Here is a 16,797-nt window from a genome sequence, read left to right as displayed (position 1 = left end):
AAAATATATACAGGAAAAATAGGAAATAACTAAAAGAGGGAAGGCACTAGAATTAAGAGGGTTTGAGAATAGAAGACGTGATTTTTAGTGAGGACTTGAAGGAAGCCAGGGAAGGCAGTAGGCATAGATGAGAACATTCCAGGAATGGGGACAGCCAGAGAAAACACCCTGAGTTGAGAGATAAGAGTTTTGTTTGAAGAACATTGAGGAGACCAGTGTCACTGGATTGAAGAGTATGAGATGAGGAGTAAGGTGTAAGAAGATTGGAAAGGTGGGGGTGGGGGATGGGTGGGCCTGGGTTTTGAATGCTAAACAGAGGATCTTTTATTTGATCTGGGAAGCAATAGGGAGCTAATCAATAGTAATAGTTGCTACCACAGGGCAGGTAAGCCCAATGTCTCTCATACCACCAGCTTTGCTTTCAGTCTGGCCCCATGTAGCTACAGTCCAAGCCAACCCTTATGAATATGGCACCTGGCAACCTATTCTGCAGGTGCTGCCACCCACATCACCTCAGCAGCCAGTTACTGAAGACATGCAAGAGAAAGTTCTCCTTTCCAAAAACCTTGGCACTGTCATATGGCTCAAGAAACTGATAGGGTTTTATTAATGGAATTGACATCAGAGATGCATTACTTTGACTTTGCTGCTACATTTTCCATCTGACTGACATCTTCCATTCGCTGTGTATATTGTCTACTTTCTTAGAACATGAGCTCACTGGAAGCAAGGCTTGTCTTGTTTTTCTATCTGTAACCCCACCTCTTGGCACAGTGTTTTGTCCATATTAATGCTTCCTGAATGGTTTCCCATTTTCATCCATCCGTTCATCCATCCATTCTCCCTCACTTCTCATTTCAATCAGTTACCAAGTCTTGCTGATTCTGCCCCCTTGTCATCTATTAACATCTGTGTGCATCTCAACACTCACGTAGCCTAGTTCAGGTCCTCATCAGAACCTGACCTACTGAAACAGCCTCCTAATTGGTCTCCTTGCCTTTTGTCCTCCCTCTCCACTGCACAGCTGCCAAACTCTGTAGGTGCTTCTGATTGACTGATATCCCCAAAGTACAGGTCTGACCATCAGGCCTTAGCTCATCAGGCTTCAATGGTTCCTCTTCTGCCTTTAAAATACAATTATTTAGCATTTAAAATCCTTCATGACCTGGTTCCAGACTATCTTTCCAGTCTGATTATGCATTGTTCCTTTTCACACTCTATAATCCAACCAAACCAAGCAACTTTTTGTTTCTCATACAAGATATTCCTACTCCCATCTCCATACTTTTGTATGGGATATTTTCCACACCCTTATCTCTGTGTCTTAGGAACTCTTAGCACAATTCAAAGCTCAGTCCAAGTTGCTACATCCTCCAAAAGGCCTTTCCTGATTCTCCCCAATTATTAATGTCCCTTACCATGTATAATCACCATGTATTTATTTTCAATATATATCCTATAACTGCTTATCTGTGAACACGTTGTATTCTCCCTATTAGAATCTATCTCTCTTTGGTATTTCTATCTCTGGCACATAATAGGCACTTTGCAGCTCAGAGTAAACTAAGCTCAAGGTAAAACTCTGAGGACTGAAATACCATTAATAATCATTTTTTAGCTTATTTCATAGCTTCATTTTTTATTTCTTTACCCATATTTTGGGCTGTTCATTCTTCATTATTTCTGCCTGAGCCAAGAGAATTTTGCAGAAGCAATGGTCACACACTGCATTTGGTTTCACTAACCTGTGAGCATGTAGCTTACAAAATTTGGCATCTGCTTTTGCATCATCTTACCATGCCACAGAGCTGCATCTGTTAGTGTGGTCTTTAACTTAGTTTTTTGTTCCCATCCCAACCCTATCTGTACCCAGAATGCCATGACATCAAGGTAAAAATATGGGCTTCCTCAGGGAAAACAAGATCTTTTAATATGTAGGCTACTGTTCAAAACCATGTAATGGTGTTTTAATTGATGTTAGATTGGATGACACTAGAATCCACTTACATCTGGAACAGACTGCAGTCTAATTTACTTTCATAATTCTAATAGAAATCTACCCACAAGGCTCAACAGGAAAAACTAACTTGCAAAGAATGGTGTGGTGTTACAAACCCTACAATTTGTTTCCATTTTATCTAGACAGAAGATAGGGGCCCTGAAGCACATTCTTTACAGAATGCTTTTACTCCCAAGAAAGGATTTAGGGCACCTAGTCCTAAGGGAATCCTAGGATTTTCAACCTCTGATTAAGCATTTCAAGAAATATTCTTTTTGGTTTGCATTTGGCTTTTGTAGTTCCCCTTATACATTTGATGCAAAAACAGCCTAGCACTAGCATTGCTTGATAGAATGGCTGCTTATCAGTGATCCAAATCTATTTCAGAGTCAGAGACTGAGAGATGCAGGAGTGACACAGCTGACACCAGCTCTGCAGCACCATCAGCCTCTAGGCCTTCAGGAAATGAGTCCCCCAGGTCCCTTGGCAGCCTGTATCTCCCTCGGTGGCAGTTTGCCACTAAATGCTGCCTGTTTATCAATCCAGACTCAAACACTAATTATGGCATGTTGTTACCTTCCTAACTTTTGTTAAAAAATTATCAGTGACAGCACTTTTTTAAAAATGGAAATTCAAGTTTCTAAAAGATTTGATCTGAAGTCTGGCAAACTGTCTAGCTAAGCATCTCTGCCGGGATTGCTATCCCCAGATTCGCTATACCAGGGCTTAGAAATACTGTCTCTCTCCTTACCCCCAATTTCAGAGTTTAGTTGGCATAAGTACCATCAAGGTGAGTAGGAATCATGTCGTGCTATACACCCCTATACAGAAGTCATAGCAGACCAAAGCCTAGTGAGAACACAATAAAGGCTAGATAACTAAGTAGGAGAGGCATGAGAGACCATGAAAAGGATCCAAGGTAACTAGACCTATGCTGGGCAAAAGACTTGTCCACCTTTAAAGAACAGACAATATTCAGTGCCATCATCTGAGAGTAGAACAGAGAAATTAGAGAGGTCTGAAATATGTTTAAGGTAGCTAAGGAGGGAGCATCTGATGGAACTTTTGGTTATTTGTGCCTGGAAAAGTGAGGGGTGGTGGTGGTAGTGGTAGTGGTGTAGTAGTAGTAGTAGTAGTAGTAGTAGTAAAGGGAGGCTAAATAGATGTGTAACTTTATTACTTTAGGAGACTATTACTAAAGTAGACTAATCACTGTTTTACTTCTGGTCAAGGATCATACAACCAGTAAGGAAGAAGCAGGACTTGAGCCTTGGTCTCTTCTAATTGAGGTCATCTCCCTATTCACTACAGTAGATTGTCCCTCTTCTGGTTATTTATTTCCTAAAATTCAGTCAGTTTCCTCAGTTATAAGTTGGGATACTTGAAATACCTACTGCTGTAAAGCTCAAGGGTGAAGAATTCTGTAAACCTGGAAGTGCCAGGTAATTGCCAGTAAGGATTAGAAGAGGTGGAGGTGGTGGAAATGAGCTGTATATAAAGTACACAAATAGCCAACTACTGCTTAGCTTTCACACCACCTCCATTCAGTCAGGCTTGGTGTTGGTTAATGACATATTTAATAAGTCATGCTTTTTGTAGCTAGCACAACTGTTTTGTTGAGAACATAGATGTGGAAAGCACAGTCACTGGCAACCAAATACATGGGCTAGGCAAGCAGCAACTTCCCTCTGCTGTTACTGACTCTTCATAGTGGCCCTACTAGAGAAGAAGCTTTTTCATACAAATACTAACCCCACCTGTTCTATTCCAGTAAAGATAACCTAAATAGTTACCCAAACACAAGATCCTCTGATAGACCTTTTTTTAAAATCTTGACATCTGGTGAAAGCAGCATGTGATGATATAGGTCTAATGAGGATGTGAGATTTTCATTTTTGAAGGAAACTCCTTATTTGTTATTACTAAATCAACTATTCAGCGACAAAGAAGGAAAAAGCAGCAGAGTAAATGTTTATTTTGAGGACATGTGACCATGCAGTTAGCTTTAGAAATTTTCTGTCACTCTCACCCTATGCCATTTAGAAAGCTATGGTTTAAATTTTGACCACGTTTACTGAAGCTGTAGGTAAAGACAGCAACATTTGTTTCAGCAAAACAACTTCCTGATTTCAGTTCTGACATTTCACTTCCTTGCCTATCATTTTAGAAAGGCCATGACTTCTGAATATGAGTGATAAAGCATTTATTAAGCCCTTTGATGTGCAAAGCACTGTTAGGTGCCAGGGATACAACAATTAAAGAAAAGCATAGCAGTCACTGCTCTCAAGGAGCTCATGTTCTAATGGGGGAGCCAATATATATAAAGGATTTCCGCTGCAACTCTGATGGAAAAGTCCTTAAGGTAGAAGGGCAAAACAGGCAGTAACACATCATCTTTAACATATCATGTCTACCACAGTAGCAAATACAGTAACTTCTGTACAAGATATAAATTTAGAAGGGAACATAGACACTTTACACTTATTATTACATTTTGAGACAATTGCAATGTTTGCAAAGTGATTTGAATACATTATCTCACTTGATTCTAACAATATTTCCAGCTTAAGTGCTATTATCATCTCTATTTTACAAAAGGGGAAACTAGGGCTTAGAGACCTGCCTATGGTCATACAACTGGTATTAGTGGCAAGATCAGAACCCAGGTCTTCCCAACTCTGATTTCTGTGCTCTTTCTACTACATATTACCCTAACAGCTAGAAAATGAGGACAAACATTAGCATATACATGCTATTAGTATAAGCTATAGAGAGATATTAGTTAACATTTTATAAAGCATCTTTAAGGTTTAGAAAGTGCCTTACATATATTATTTCACTCAATTCTCACAATAATTCATTGAAGTAGGTGCAGAGATGCCTATTGATATACCAGACAGCCAGGCCAGGAGATTGGAGAGCCACTAAGGAACTAAAAGCAAAATTCATAAGATCACATGGAGACTGTAACCATTCATAATTATAAACTATCACAAGCTTTCAAAATAGTTCTAGCTAACTCCAACTGTTTCAGGATAAACAGTCTTCATTTTAAAGCTTCAGGCAAAATCAGGTGTTTTCATATTGGCCTGTTGCATCTGTTCTTTCATAAAATTGGTGATAATGGTAAAAATCTTTATATTATCATTATTTAACCAACACAGGTACCAACCTGTGAATACACCTTATTACTGGAGACCTCATATTCAAAGACAGAACTTAAGATTTTTGAGAACCATAATAAAAACCTGAGAGTTTGGAGGCATAACAGACTAACACCAGAATGATATGAAGTTATTAAAATAAATTTCATTCATGCTACAGTCCTATAATAGATGTCAACAAGTTCATTCTTAGCACACCACTACCATTCTCTTACAGGTAAAGTTGTGTTGAAGATAAGAACAAACCTATCAACATTTCTTTTGGCAGCAGTATCTACCTACATTCTTCTCATAGTTACAGCAAAAAAACCCAACCCAAACCAAAAAAACCCCAGAAACAAAAACCATTTTTATAACGAAGATATCATAGTACTTTTTGCACACTAATTTTGCTACTATAGTAAATTTAAAACCTTTTGTCATTACCTTTTTCTGAAACATTTGGGTCCTAAATTAAAATTCCTTGTTCTCATATACTCAAATAATGAACTCTAGTCAGTAAATATACCAAAGGGAAATCAAATAGCAAACTAAACAGGTACCTTATATTCTTCAGAGTTGGAAAGACTGAAAAACATCTGTGTTGATGATGTAATCACCAAGGCTAAAAAAGTACCCAAATGACAGCGAAGGGAACAAAAAACCCCACAACCCCCCCTTCCATGTGACAGAAAACACCAAATTCCACATTATTTCCTCGTTTTATTTAGAAGTCTAGGCATCTATGTTCCACGAACACACAAAGGATAAATCAAACACTCAGATGCTAAGAGTTGGTCTTCAAACGTCATATCCAATGATGCCACCCTTGCCTATGATCTCGCCAACGTAAAACCACATGCATACTTCAGTGGCCACCAAACTATTTAGCAGAGCTTCCTGAAAGAGAAAAACAAACAAAACAGCCATAGTTTATTTAAGGTATATGCTTTCTCCTTTCTTCTAACTATTCTCCATTGCAGTTTTTGTGACAGATACCAAAAGAATACTATTTAGTCTAGGACAACTCAATTTAAAAAGAATTACTGACTAAAGTTAAATTCACCCAACTATTGACAGCATTTCTCGATCATGAAAACTAAGTAGTTCACAGCCTATGCTTTTTTTAAAAAATAAATACTTTCAAAGCATTCTACAAAGCTCTGAGTTGCTCTAACCCTTTCATTACTAGTTTAGTACTCCTAAATTGTACTGAAACTATCCTGGAAACTGCTGGAACACTTAGATGTGCTATTCATATGGAAGGATAAGCTACAGGAAAACAAGTCTCTAAACACATATTTCTGTTTGGTTGAAGAAAATATTAAAGCATGAGAACTGTCTCTTGGATAGATACCATTTCTTTCACAATTATCTGGCCCAGGAAAATTCTCAAACATTTGGTTGACAGCCCTCAATTTTAGTCAAGGATAGTTCAACCTGCCCTTTTCATTTTTTTTTCTTTAATAGTAGATAGTTAAATGAGTTCCTCAAACTCAGTTTCTCATGTAGACACAAACTAAATTCTAAAGGACAAGAAATACATAATGCTATTTTCACACTGAACTCAAAACTTTTCCTTTCCTATTCTTTGGGAAGATGGCTGAGACTTCTTTTACTCAACATTGAATTTATAATTAATTTTTGCAAGTTTGAGTCTGAAAAATACCAAAGTTTTTCAGGATGTGGGTGTACCAGCTCAGCAGTAATTTATTCCCTTTGAATTCTACAGCCTAGGTCAAGCAAGAGAAGATGGAATTCCAAGCTCTAACCCTTATAGCTTTTAGATTTTTATCTTCATGCAACTTAATATTCCTTCGTACCATGTTATATGCTTGCCAGGTCTGGATTTTTTCCTTCCAGGATAGTAATGCTTCCAGCTTATGATATATTCAAACAGACCTTCTGGGTGGACTAGAGTCTCAGAGTTAAAGATGCACAAAAATGTAGTCAGCAAAAGTAAGCAACTGGATCTTGGTACAATCACCAAAGCAGAAACCAATGTAAAATAAGAAAAATGGTGCCCAGTCAAAATGTCAGTTCTTTGCTACAGGATGGGGTCAATGGGAATTAGGATACTAGGATATGGCACACTGATCTCCATCCAGATGGAAAAATTATCAAGGTGAAAATCTTCAGAGGCAGTTAAGTTAGAGCTAACCTCTACATACATCCTGTTGAATTTAGCCTCACTTGAAAACACAAGTGTTAATCAAAATGATCAGAAAAATCCTAAGGGAAAACAGTTTTTGTTATGTACATTCTATTTTCATTTAGCCCATGGTTACCTTAACTGTGAGATTTTTGAAGCTACCAGTTCGAGCTGATGAGCTTATTTTTTTCAGGCTCTCAATGGCTCTGGGGATCTCAGCAGGACTTGGAGGAATCAGCTCAACCTTGGCATATCGCCAAAATGTGACCAATCGAGGCTTCGAATAAGTTGCAGCAGCTGGAAAAAAAAACAACAACCCAAAAACCAAAACCAGGATGAACTCACTGGAGACTGAAAGAAGCAGATGTGTGGGCTGGACACAAATATTTATTCATGCATCACATTCATTCACTGCTTGTACCAAATGTGCACCCTGTATGAAGAGTCAAAGCTGCTCCCTGGTAACAAGCAGCTATTAAAGATGCCTAACACCTGTGTCACAGGGGAAGTTCAATCAGGCAGGAAGCCTTTAAGCACAACTTATTATGCAAGTTAGAAGCTGGTACCGTTGCCTGGTTTATGAATGGCAAATCCATTTAACTGCATAGTTTGTGCATGCAGGTCCTACAACTTAAGAAAGTAACAGCAATTTTTAAATAAATACTTGGTAGAGACTGGACACGAGTGGGTGGGGGAGGAAAGAATAGTACATTTAGAATCAGATTAAAAATCTGTCACAATATTTGGCACAAATAACTTGATCCAAATGGAATTATACCAATTAGCATCCATTTTTAGTATCTATTATCAATATGTGCTGGATTAAACCTTTCTTTAACAAAAGCACAGCTGCTCTCCCTTCAGAAGCAGTAGAAACAATACCACAAGAGCCTGCAGCAGCCAGGATGAAGAAAGTAGTACTTACGAAGATAAAACGTCCTCAGATATTTATGTTAACAATTTAGGAAAAATTCATCCTCTTCTGATTCAACCAAAGCCACTATTTACACCAAGGTAGTTACAGAACTGTAGCAGTAACAGTAAGATGGCTTTTTTGAATGAAAAATTATTACAAGAATAAAAAATAAATTTATGAACATACAGTAAAGTATATGGATCTAGATCCCTTGTCTGTTCTACCTCCCTTCCTTTTTGTTTTTTCGGTGAGGCAATCAGGGTTAAGTGACTTGCCCAGGGTCACACAGCTGGAATTTACTTCTAATTAGCACTGGAAGTACAAAGCTTGGGAAAAGAAAAAAAAATTGCTTAAACCCACTGAGTTTTCAGTTGTTAGAAATTTTGCTATCAGATCTGACTGAGAAGAAAAATTAACAGCAATACATGGTATAAGGCTTTCTTGTGAACTTTTATTCATTGGAAGGCTATGTGGTATAAAGGAAAGCATGCTAGGCTCGTAGTCAGAAGACCTGGGTGCAAAACCCAGTTCTGCCATTTACAGTGTGGTCTTGGGTCTTAACTTTTTGGGCCTCAGTTTCTTCATCCACAAAATGAAGGGAATGCACTAGGTCATCATTTCTTAAACTGGATTCCACAGTTTTAAGAACTGATAGAGATCGAGAGTAGGTCAAGTTTAAGAAACCCTGGAAAGGTCCTTCTAGCTCTAAATTTATGACCCTAGGATATATGTATCCTTTCTCAGTACAACATACAAATATTTAAGGAGATACAAAATCGCTAAGAAATGATGTAGAAAAGACTTCATGCTGGCCAATAAAGGAGGATAACTAAGAAGCATGGTTTGGGGTAGGAAAGCAGTTTTTTAAAAATTAGTTCAAATGCAAGTTAATGACACTGTTTTTTTCCAATGGTTTCCAGAATTTAAGGCTGGAAGAGTCTTTAGAAACCATTTAGTCATTAATTGGCATAGTGTCTGACACGACAGTAGGGGCTTAATGTATGCTTGTTGATTAGAACTTTTCATTTCACAGAAGAGGTAAAGTGACAACCAAGGTTACAGAGCTCATTAGTGGCCAAGTTTCAACCAGAAGCTAGGTTTCCTGACTCCTGACTCTGTTCTTTCCATTCCTTTTTTTTTTTTAATTTTTTGGGGGTGGAAGGGCATGGAGGGGAAGGGTTAAGAGTTTTCCACTCCAATACCTTATTGAGCACAGAGGTTGAACCTGAGGTTCTTAGCGCATATATCAGGGAAGCATAAGCTCTGGTAGGTCCTACTAATCTGAAAAGACAGAACACAGGCCTGTCATAGGCTTCATCACATAGCTTGTCTGAGGACCAATCTACACAAATCTATAAAGGCTTGCCACAAGTGGTAAGATCTTCTAAGTTATAATTCACCTGATGTAAAAGTATCCATTCTGACAAAATCAGATGCTTTATGCATACATTCACAGATTTCTTACTATACTGAGAGTCAATCTGTCAAATACTTAATCACTGGAGAAGTTGGATGACATTTAACTTTCAAAGTATATACATACTAGACTAGTTGTTAGATTGAATTAGATGGCTATTTTTTGGGGGGAGGGGCGCTAGGCAATGGGGTTAAGTGACTTGCCCAAGGTTACACAGTAAGTGTTATGTGTCTGAGGGTGGATTTGAACTCAGGTCCTCCTGAATCCAGGTTTGGTGCTCTATCCACTTCAACACCTAGCTGCCCTTAGATGTCTATTTTGTTACTGACTTGGCTTTACCAATCCCTCTTTTTACCATAACTTCTAGAAGCAAAAAGACACCTCTCTCAATTGTCCATGTTAGTGGAAACAAGTAATGGTTCTAATAATGCTGAAATTTGTGTTTTACTTGAGAATGTATAATGATATTTTTGCTATTTATCTTTATTCCTGTTTTGGATGTACTCCTTGAACACATACCGACTGGCAAAGGTGCTGATTCTTGAGGGAAGGTGAAAAGCATCTTAGATCACAAAAGGAATGTTCACTGGTAATCCATTAAATGGATAATCTGATACAAATAAGAAAAGACTATTTACTTCCTATTTTGGTAGCCCTTCCTTGAATGAGGATGTGTATAACTGACATCTGGATATTAGTTATCACTTAAGCAGCATTTTGCAAACTGGGATGTTTCACTGGCAAAATGTAGAGAAACAATTTCTTTATCAATATTTTGTTAGTAAAGAGGTTGTTTTCTATGGCGTTTGCAGGTTTGGCACTGTCCCTTTTAGAAATGGCATGAGAAAACAACAAGGAACAGGACTAGTCTATTACTAAGGAAGGGTGGTAGTGGAAGAGAATTAGACTATGTCAGGCATGGAGTTCAACAGTATTTATTCTTTAATAAGAAAGTTCACATTTCCTGCTTATATTTCCTATAATGGAAGTTCTAGATGTGGAGTCAGGAGATACGGGTTCCAATTCTGGCTGTAACACTTATTAGCTATGTGACCACTCAGGGCCTCATTTAAAATAGAGATGTTGCAAAATAGCCCTTATTGTGAGATCCTAGAGAATTGCTATTTAGGATAGTAGATTTAGAGCTGTAGGGAACATAGCGCTTCCAGAAGTCCCTTGCATAAACTAGGCACTTAATGAAAGTAGAGAGATACAATTGAAGTCACTCTAGGAATTGATGAATAAACAAAGAATGGTCTATCTGCAGTGGGCACTCAATAAATGCCTTTTGACTATATAAGGGTTCATCTAGAATACTGGATAACGTGCCATAATTTAAAGTTATCAGATGGGTGTCAGGTATGTGATTCAACTCCAGCAGAATGTGCTATCACTTAGCTAGTCTGGAGAGTATAGTATTAATTCACACTTATATAGTGCCTTGAGGTTTGACAAATCACTTTACTCACAACAATCCTAAGAAACGTATGGCAAAGTGCTATTATAATCGCTTAAACCGAGACTTAAAGAGGGTAAGTAAGCTGTCCAAAGACACAAACTCATGTTAGAGCCAGTATACCGGACCAGGGCTTCCCAGGCTCTGAGGTCATTGCTCTTCCCCCTACACCTCGCTATCCCAGCTCTCAAGCTCGTTTTCACCAAACTCAATCCTTCTCTGGTTCTTGGGATGCCTGGGGTTTACAACCACACAAACACAGCCCAGTCCCAGATTTAAGTGCACGGAATGGTTCACGGGGCCGCCTGGCAGGGAGAGTGGAGACAGAACGTGGATTCTGTGGGTTTCAAACCACTTCGTGGACCACCAGGCACTGGGGTGGGGGGGTCGACCAAGTTTCCAGGGATCCCCGCCTCCCTGCAGCCAGTTTCCCCTTTCCTCCAAGGTGCGTCCAAACCAAAGGGGCTGAGAGAAGTCCCCTCCATGGCCCTGGCCCCAAAGGCAGTGGCAGGTAAAGGGGTTACTCAAGGAGGACCTCACGAGAGTTTCGTATTCGGCCGCTTCCCAACGCATGCTCGGCGTTGAAACGGGGCTGCTCCTGTACTCTCGGACCAGGGTAGAAATGGAGCCCGCAACCCGACAGTCCTGACGAGTGAAGGAGAAATGCCCGGCCAGGCGTGGCGGGCCAGTCGGAGGGCCTCCACTCTCCCTCACCTCTCCCCCGCACCCCGGCCCAGTCAAGGGAGGAGACGAGACAAGACTCACCGTTTAGCAGGGCCGGAGCCTTCTCGATGGCGTTGCGGACCAGCTGGGCCATGGCGGGACCGACCAGACGAGCAGACGGCTGGTCAAGGAAGCCTCACTGGGTCCGGGCCGCAGGCTCTCGGCTGAATGTCACCCTCTGGAAGGACCCAAACCTCAGGACCCCTCCTCCTCTTTCCGAAGTAGGATGTTAGTAGCGCGCCTCACCTCTAGGGTTCCTACGCCGGGCACTTTTAACTAAGTCGCCTCAGAGAAAGTGGACCCAGAGAGATGAGAACAGAACACGAGAAATATTTTTATGTATTATGCGCGCCTCGCTGTGGCCTCGAGACACATTAAAGAAAAACCCAAACAGGCGATTACGTGGGCAGCTCTAGTTAGGAGCTCGGAACTGACGAGACGAATTGCGGAAGTCAGGGAAAACGCATGCGTGAGGGAGCGCGCTAGACTGCATTGCGCACGCGCCCCCCGCCCCGGCCCCGGGCCTAGCTTAGCTGGTGCCTTGGTACCGCCTCCCGGAGGTGCGAGTGGTAGCTGGTCCTTGGGCTGGTTCTCCAGTTGAGAGCAAGTCTAGGGCCGAGAAAGGCGCGCCGGGCTTCAATCCAGGCTGTGTTCCTGACCCGCTATGTGACCTTGAGTTCATCACCACGCCCTCCGCAGAGGTTTCCTCACGTGGAACACGAGAAGGACCGGGTTTCTAAACCGGCATCGTGGGACCGAAGCCGTCTATTGGAGGGCCGCGGTGCGCCCGCGCCCGGCATCGTGGCTGCCCTCCGGAGCCCCGGCTCCTCAAACCCCGCCCCTGTCAGCCGGATACTTGTGTCCGTCCCCGTCTGGTCACCGCTGTGTGGCCTGGCTCCTTGCCCCTCCCTCGCCCAGAGCCCGGCGTGGGGTTGTGCCACACCATGTGCCCGGATCCACCCCTAGTACCGAAGACCGAGAAATAAAGAGAGGAAATGGTGACCGTGGCTCTAGGCAGGTATTTATTAAATACAGGTTCTGCATAAACACCCCAGGCAAAGGTTGACAAGCAGTAACCTTCTGGGAACCTTTCCACATAGTTTTGATGACTGAATGTTGATTTAATGGCAGAACTCGTCTTGGTTCTCCACTTTTCTTCCCCGGATTCTTTTCCCATTTATTTGCCAGGGCCTGTGGATCATTTCCTCACGTGATACTGCACCACAGAGCGGGGCCAGTCTCAGGCTTTCAAAAGCACCTGAGGAGCTTATGCCTTGTGTAATAGCTACTCGGCAACCAGATCAGATAAGGCCAAACAGCCTTGGTACAGTTTGACACCTTTCATCTATTAAAAAAAATTACAGCTGCCAGCTGCAGAGATGGAAATGTACCTTCAATTTCATACACACGTTAAGAACTGTATTTTAAAGAACAAACTAGTACCACTTGATATAACCTACTAAATATTAAATTTTAATATCACTCTTGCAAAGTTATGAGCAGTGTTGGAACTGATTAATCTTTGTTTTCTCACCAAATATTCCAATGCTTTAAGAAACCTCTTTTAAGACCCTTCAAAATATAAATTTAAAGAGTTGCTTCAGAGTTTGCAGGAAACTAAACCATCTTCTTGAGCTTCATTAATACCCTTGCCTATATGAAGATGGGCATTTGAAAATATTTTATAGGTGCCCTTAATTCAACTTACTGTGAGAAAGAAAGGCACAGGGGTCAATGGCTTCACCACCAATGGGTAGCCTTAAACAACATACTTCTTCCATTTTGTTGGATTGTGATGTTAATTTAAAGAAATTCAACAGCAGGTGTTAGGCACTATCACTTATATAGTGCTTCAGCCATACATGTAGATTTTCAAGAAAGTAGATTTTAAATAGCCTGCCAAAAAAGGCTTACAATCTAAAGGCCACACAGAGAAAGAAACACAGTGGACACATATACTAGAGGCAGCACAGAGATTATCTAGAAAGCTGATGGGGACAGCTGACTTTTGAGGTTTTATTGCTCACCTTTATCTGTCAGTTTTCCCTGTAAACCTCTGGTCTTTATTTTCTTTACATTCTAAGCGTATGTGTAAGAGACATATAAATTGCTAGATGGCTTGATATTGTATGCAGTTCATTCTCAGAATGCTACAGGGTAATGAATTTGAAGTGAAGCACATGACAAGGTAACAAACAAATCCTGGAGCAACTCAGACATACTCTGACATTAGTGAAAGAATCCTAGATCACATGTAACCAAGGCAGTGTGTGGTAGCCACCTCACACAATCTAGAACACCCACTCTGGCCCATCTGATTTATGGTTTTCCATATGAGATAAATGCTAAGACAGCGATAACCTATTAGAACTTTCAATGGACATTTGTCCAGAGACCTATACCAACTTATTTTAAAGAGGTCACAGCCCATTCTAATGTACATTAAATCAAGGACTAACATCCCTACTTTCTATAAAAGAAACATTTAAACATGTTAAATTAATTTTCAGTTATGGAATTTCTAGGTTTACAGGTATAATACATATTTTAAAAAGTCCTTGAGGGAAGTAAAAGTTTTAAACACATTGATGCCTTTTCTAGAGCACAAATGGAGAACTTAGCTTATAAAACTCAACAAGTGTGGCCTCCTTACCCATCACAGTCCATCCATCCTAAAGAGAATAGGACTGAAACTCACTGGCAAATATGCAAAATGTATGTGGCCAAGGTTTTTCTCAAGTTACTTCTCTATTAAGTGAGAATCCAGAGCTGGGCTGAGACCGACTCTATCAGATCCTCTGGCCACAGGCCCAAATATACATTAATATACATACTTTACAATCTAAGACTCTTATTTAGATAGGATGAAAGTGTCAGCAAATGTGTCTATACACTACACTGCACACATATAATCATGCAAAAGGCACACTATAAACTGGTATACAGTTTATACTGCACTTAAATAATACGTACACTGAGATACAGATTCTGTGTTCACCAAGACAGCTGTTGGCTGGATGTTAGCAATTTCAAATGATAGATATAGGAAGGACCCTATTCATAATACAACTTGTCACACTTTCTCCAACATAACTTTAGTCCCTGCATTTAGGGGGGTGTTTTTTGCAGATGTCAGAGGAGTCAATAGGCATATATGCCTTCCTCTAAATAGACACTGCTATGCCCTTACCCCAGGATATACAGACAAGAAGTGTCAAAACTGCTGCTATGTCCCACTCATCTTCATAAAAATATCATAGTGTTACATCTTATAATTGGAAAGGGCTCCCCACAGGGGAGTGTCTGGATAAGATGGTATCCCTGGGTACCATTCCAAAATAACAAACACCAAGACCACACAACTCGTGGCTTCTAACAGAAATTGCATAAGATAACCTCTTTCTATCCTGTGCATCACCTTTTAAAAAGCCTATGCAAATATCAAGGCATTTTATTCACATTAAATTTTGTTATTATCTAACAAAAGTATCAACAACATCACAGAGCTGTAACAAGGAGAAGGGCTGAAGTCCAACTTAACGGAATCTGATAGAGTCCTAGCCAGAATTTTTTTTTGGTTATGCCAACTGCCACTGAAATAATGTGACATCAAGTCCTTAATATCAGTGAATGACAAAAATAATGAACAATTTACATGGTCAGTAGCCAGTACTTAAGAGATGCAACAAGGAATTAGCCTTTCCCACATTGAGACCACTAGGAAGCTTTAGTAAAGCTGATACTATTAGTCTAAATTGAAGGGGAAAAAAAGAGGAAGAGGAAACAAAAATGGTGAAAGTTGGAGACTTTCTAAACTTGGTGATGTCACATAAAGCATAATTATCAGCAAGCCAGGGGAACACAGATTTGAAAGTTGTTAGAGTCATATCTACCATTATCTGTGCAATAGCAATTCTCCATTTGAAGGAAAGGAGGAAAGAAAGGGAATTGAGAAAAGAGAAGGAAAAGAGATTGGGGGGTTGGGGAGGGAGAGGAAGAGGGAAAGGGAAGGGTGGGGAATGAGAGAGAAAAAAGAGGAGGGGAAATGGGGGTGAGAGAAAGGGGTTTGGGGGGAGGGGAAGGGGAGACAGAGAGACCAATAGACTATGTTATTTATCCACATTTTTGGGGTTGGCTTTTGGTTTGTTAAATTCACAGTATTTACTCAAGTTGTTCCTTCTGTAATTTCCTCTCAGCGAGCCACCGTTGGATTTTCTCTTTCAGTTCTGTGTTTGGCCGGATCTGGTCCATAGTTAGGGGGCTACGGTTAAAGGGATCAGTCTGATCACTGGGAGAAAGAGAAGGAAGAGAGAAATTTACTGTAACAATGTCTAACACTACAGGTCATTGAGGCAAGTAACGTTAGATAGACCTTCACTTTTCATTAAGCAGAATCAGTGACTGTGTGACTGAGAGTACACAAGTCAACCTACTCTCTGAAATGCTCATTTTGTGTTTGGGAAGGGCTGAGATTAAGAAAATTTGAGAGTGTAGAGCAGGGGTCCTTGACTTAGGGTCCATGAATTTCATTGGGTGGGAGAAAAATTATATATTATGTATTTCATACATCTAAAAATATTCTTTTGAGAAGGGGTCCACAGGTTTCATTAGAGTTCCAAAAGGTCCATGACACAAGAAAAATAACCTTTTGCTCTAAAATAGCTAGCATTTATATACTGTTTTAAAGTTTGTAAAGCCCTTAACAAATGACTTATTTTATCTTCATAACAATCACGGGAGTGGGTGCTATTTATATTTTAAAGATGAGGAAACTAAGGCAGACATAGGTTAGTAAATGTCTGAGCCCAAATTTGAACTCAGGTCTCCATGACTCCAGGTCCAGTACTCTCCACTGTACCACCCAAGCTGCTTAGAAGGAACCTCCAGGGGAACCTTCTGGTATAAACTAGCTTTCTTCCCTTAGCCTCTGAAAAAATATACCCAAATGGTGGTGCAGTGGATAGAGTGCTGGGCTTGAGTCAGGAAGACCT

General features: G+C 40.4%; 2 protein-coding genes across 3 annotated transcripts in view; both read right to left on the bottom strand.

Annotated features, from left to right (window-relative positions):
- Positions 1–5,845: 5,845 nt before the first annotated feature.
- On the bottom strand, positions 5,846–12,123 carry ATP5MG (ATP synthase membrane subunit g). Its single transcript, XM_020984784.2, has 3 exons — positions 11,849–12,123; positions 7,431–7,591; positions 5,846–6,042 (listed from the first exon to the last, which is right to left on the bottom strand). Exons 1-3 carry the CDS (start codon positions 11,898–11,900, stop codon positions 5,944–5,946), a joined length of 312 nt encoding a protein of 103 aa, XP_020840443.1. The 5' UTR covers positions 11,901–12,123; the 3' UTR covers positions 5,846–5,943.
- A 682-nt stretch (positions 12,124–12,805) lies between these two features.
- UBE4A (ubiquitination factor E4A) overlaps positions 12,806–16,797 on the bottom strand; it is a 30,451-nt gene continuing 26,459 nt past the window's right edge. For both annotated transcript variants that reach the window (XM_020984778.2, XM_020984779.2), the window contains exon 19: positions 12,806–16,094. In XM_020984778.2, coding sequence (XP_020840437.1) covers positions 15,968–16,094 — 127 coding nt within the window. In that variant the 3' untranslated portion in view covers positions 12,806–15,967. The remainder of the gene's footprint in view (positions 16,095–16,797) is intronic.

Source organism: Phascolarctos cinereus, unplaced genomic scaffold (assembly GCF_003287225.1).
Source record: "Phascolarctos cinereus isolate Bilbo 61053 unplaced genomic scaffold, phaCin_HiC Scaffold_726;HRSCAF=1367, whole genome shotgun sequence".
NCBI lineage: Eukaryota > Metazoa > Chordata > Mammalia > Diprotodontia > Phascolarctidae > Phascolarctos > Phascolarctos cinereus.
This window is presented reverse-complemented; position numbering and strand designations above follow the sequence as displayed.

Bases quoted from the DNA above. Each gene is read 5' to 3' on its own strand.
- ATP5MG (XM_020984784.2), bottom strand. From the start codon at position 11,900: ATGGCCCAGCTGGTCCGCAACGCCATCGAGAAGGCTCCGGCCCTGCTA. The intron at 7,592-11,848 runs GTGAGTCTTGTC...TTTTTTTTCCAG, and splicing joins GGCTCCGGCCCTGCTAAACG to CTGCTGCAACTTATTCGAAG. The intron at 6,043-7,430 runs GTAACCATGGGC...TTTCTCTTTCAG, and splicing joins TCAAAAATCTCACAGTTAAG to GAAGCTCTGCTAAATAGTTT.